The sequence below is a fragment of the Colletotrichum truncatum genome, assembly GCF_014235925.2.
Source record: "Colletotrichum truncatum strain CMES1059 chromosome Unknown Contig_0006, whole genome shotgun sequence".
Taxonomy (NCBI): domain Eukaryota; kingdom Fungi; phylum Ascomycota; class Sordariomycetes; order Glomerellales; family Glomerellaceae; genus Colletotrichum; species Colletotrichum truncatum.
Window position 1 is genome coordinate 1,948,371 of NW_027222403.1, and position 3,798 is coordinate 1,952,168.

General features: G+C 47.9%; 2 protein-coding genes across 2 annotated transcripts; both read left to right on the top strand.

Moving 5' to 3' along the window:
- Window positions 1-2,084: 2,084 nt before the first annotated feature.
- Window positions 2,085-2,831, top strand: CTRU02_209819 (uncharacterized protein; the record flags this gene model as incomplete). The annotated part of the gene is made up of 1 exon (XM_036720634.1): window positions 2,085-2,831. One exon carries the CDS (start codon window positions 2,085-2,087, stop codon window positions 2,829-2,831), a length of 747 nt encoding a protein of 248 aa, XP_036587474.1.
- Window positions 2,832-3,328: 497 nt separating this feature from the next.
- Window positions 3,329-3,585, top strand: CTRU02_209820 (uncharacterized protein; the record flags this gene model as incomplete). The annotated part of the gene is made up of 2 exons (XM_036720635.1): window positions 3,329-3,403; window positions 3,460-3,585. The coding sequence occupies 2 exons, from the start codon at window positions 3,329-3,331 to the stop codon at window positions 3,583-3,585; spliced, it is 201 nt and encodes a 66-aa protein (XP_036587475.1).
- Between the last annotated feature and the right edge of the window lie 213 nt (window positions 3,586-3,798).

The following is a 3,798-nucleotide window of genomic DNA, read 5'->3' on the forward strand; positions in this document are numbered from 1 at the left end:
TGCACCGGATTGGAAATCATTGTGGCATCCCCGATGGTTGAGTTGCGCAATCGAGTAACGAGTTGAAATACATCCAGATACGGGTATCCTTCCGCTTTGTTATCGCAATTTCTAGAAATAGTGTATTCAGAGCAACAACTGGAAGATGAAGACGAAGTCAGACTTTTAAATTACTATATTGAGTTGACAGACAATACACTACGGCCTTTGGCTATGCGAAGCTGGATTGTTAGCCTTTGCGCATGCTTGCGCGGCTAAGGAATTTCCGTGCCCTCGGTGTTGATAAATCAGCAATCAATATCATGTTGCTATTAATCATGTTCTTTACATGATATGCATGGCTGCTGACAAAAAGATCTTTAGTTCATTAGCAATCATCTCGTAACGCGGTTTTGACCGTGACTCAAGATTTCTCTCTGGTCTTGCTGGCGGGCTGCCTGTAGATTCCTCTACGATGTGTTAGTTAACCTACAAATCGCAAAATGAAAGCTGTACCTTACTCTTCACGACGCGCCCAGAGTACTGCCGTAAACGCACTCAATGAAAAACTTTCCAACTAGACGCCCCTCGCTAATCTTTGTAGTGTCAAGTTATTTTGATTTTAGTCGAGTTAGTGGGTTTCCGTTGGGATTACAGGGATACCCGCAAAGTAGAATATCCTTTCAAAGGGACAAAATAGTGTGTGTTCTTTTGTGATCACTTGGAGATGTTCCAGCAGAAGTGATGGATGAAGCGGTCGCCGAATTTATATCCCGTCTTGTTTCCCGCCACGTGGGCAGCCGGCAACTGGCAAGGGAACCACGTCAACTCGGACTTCCGACCCAAAGTGGCGTCACTATGCATGCCAATGCACCTAAATTAGGATTCTCAGCCGAGAAGCTTAGCAGGCATGGGCTGTAAGAAGAGATATCTATCTGGACATTCTTCCTATGATGCTTGTGGTTGGTTGCCTACCATTGAGTTTCAGCCTCTGCCATACCGTACAAATATCCCGAAAGACTAGCAGGTAGGATTCCAGGGCTTCATACCGAACACCATTTACTCTATGTCAGAGGAGTATAGTTTGCTAAGATCCACTGTTTGTCGAAGCGTACCGTGGAAGTGGTGATGCTATAGGTAAACGAGAGAGAGAGAGCTTGAGAGAGCTAAAGATGTGCTTTAATAGACAGCCATCACCACAGTGGCTGTCAGAGACATTCCTAGTGAAATCGACAGAGTTATCTCTAGGCCTAGGAGAGGTTTTTTGCGTTCCATAGAGTAGCGACCGGAGTGGTGGTGGGGAATTGCCGTCTCATCCCGTGGTTAGGGTGGTGAAGAGGTTAGAGGATCGTCTATTGAAACGGAGGTAAGCCTCTATTTCTGGCTGTTTTGCTGAAGAGTTTGGATGACTGTGGGAGAAGTGACAGGTCTCTTCTTCTGGTAGCTTGGCTGCGTGATGGACACCCACGAGATTTATTGCAACAGTTTCACAGGCGTTAAATAATCCCGTACGGGTGAAACCAAACAAAGAGGAAATTCATCGTAATCGAGATGTGTAGAAGTGTCGTAAAAGGGTGGTTTAGAGATGAAAGTGGGAGATACGGTCTCCCAGCACATCACATATGAAAGGGAGGAAGTGTTGCCTTCTAGCCACACGTTCCATGTGGCGGAGAGCAGCACCCCATATTCTAACTGTTCCTAGCGAATCTGGCCTTGGATGTCGGAGACTTCTAGCGAATTGGGTGGCTTCTAGAGACATTTTGCAAGCTCGCAGATAAATAATGCTCGACTCCAGGCCCTTCGGCCCGTAGCTCTGCTTGACATTTAAAGATGAGATCGAATTAGAACTAACAAGGGCAAGAGGACGGCACGGCATGGAATCGCCACTGTGGGGCCGGCGACATCAATTAGGTAACTGGCGCCCCCACCCCTCTCCAGTACAGCCGTCACTCCTCCCATCTTCACCCTGCCTCAACTAAGCACCCAACGTATTCCACCTTGGCAAGTGGAGAGAGCTCAAGATATTGGCTTCGTTTTCCATTGAATGGCCCATAATACCCCACGCATAGTCGTCTCTCGAATGTGACTATTCCAGTTCTGTCGGGATGGCCAGCCGCATCTTTGACAAGTTCTTTGACCTCCCCCTCGAGATCCGAGACCAAGTCATCTCATATCTCTGTTTGGTTCCAAATCCGATCCAAATAGGACCGACTGTCGACACTGAGATACCTTTCCCTCACGATCTACTGCTGTCACACCCGCTGCTATATGCTGCCGGCTCCGCTCTCTTCTACGAGCAGAACCGCTTCATCCTCAACCTCCGGAGCCGGCCGCGCGCAGCCATCAAGCGCGCCATTTGCGATGGGACACCATGGCTCCTCAGCAACGCCCCGGCCCGGCGCCGCATCAAATACCTGGAGCTTTCACCAGGCCGTCTCGGTAATGTCTTCCAGAGCCACATCTCGCCGGCCGTGGCGGACATGATTCTTAATGGCTCTCTGCGCCACCTCAAGCTCGTATTGTACCCGACGAGCACCGACAAGGTTGTGTTCAACCACAACGCTGTCGATGCGCAGCTGAAGAGGGCGGCTATGACGAGGCGGGATGATGCCTTCACTCAGTCAAAACCCTTCAAGGCGCTACTGAGGCTGCTAGCTGATCCGGACTTGGAGACAGCCGAGCTCTACGTTGATCCCATTCATCGTGACTTCTGGTGCGAGTTCCATGAGGGCGTAGAATGCTGCAAGGGTCACCCCAAGGGCCCATGGCAACTTATTCCTATCGACTGGAGGAACCTTGCTGCTAGTTATGGACAGGACCATGAGCTGAAAATTGTTCGGGTGGCCTCGTAATTCACTCCTAGCCATAATTATTGACAAGCTTGTCAGTCATGTTAAAGTCTAATCTGTATGCAACCCATTCTTAATGTATTATTGTTTGTCATGTTAGTAACTCGGTATTATGACTTCCTTCATCACAGAAGAACAAATCAGACTCAATTGAGCGGCCGCACCTTCCTTAATGAAGCTGTACGTCCATTCACTGCAAAAATTTACAAAGGTCTTTCCTCACCTAGCAATTAAGTCCTTTCTTTTCTTCTCCTTTCTTCAAACGAGCGGCCGCACCTTCTGTGATAAAGCTGCACTTTCATTGATTGCAAAATTTAAAAAGGCCTCTCTTCACCTGGCAATAAAAGTTTTCTCTTCTTCTCCTTTCCTCAACCGCCCTACGAAGTTTTACCACCACCACACAACAAACAACTCAAAATACATCTATCGCGCCCGCCACGTTCATCCACTTCAGCTATATCGCTTAATTGACATCAGAGATACCTGATTCAAATTCCACGATGCCGATTTCCAAAAAAGACAGGATCTTGATCGCAAAGCACGCTGCACTGTTGAGAAACTGGGTCAAAACCAAGGTACGCAGTCAAATTCAGAGCGAGGTACATAGTACTTTTACTGACTCGAAGGATAGGAGGGAGAAGCCTGGATGGAAGCAAGAGAGTTGCATCACCAGCAATGGTTGGCCAGACAGGACGGATCGGCTCAAGACATTGACAAAGTTATTCAGCAAAACCGCCCCCATGGCAAAGAAGCTTAAGCTATCGCAACTTTTGCAGAAAGTACACTATGCAGCGGAAACGGACGCGTTTGCAAAACTGGTAACAGGCTAGTTTCGCCTATGAACACCATTGGCTCTGAGAGTGAATCTATAGATGATTAATGCTCGGACCGTCGTCCATGGATCCTAGAGAGACAGAGTAGTAGACACAGAAAACAAGTTTGGAAGCCAAAGGTTCTACGCCTAAAAATT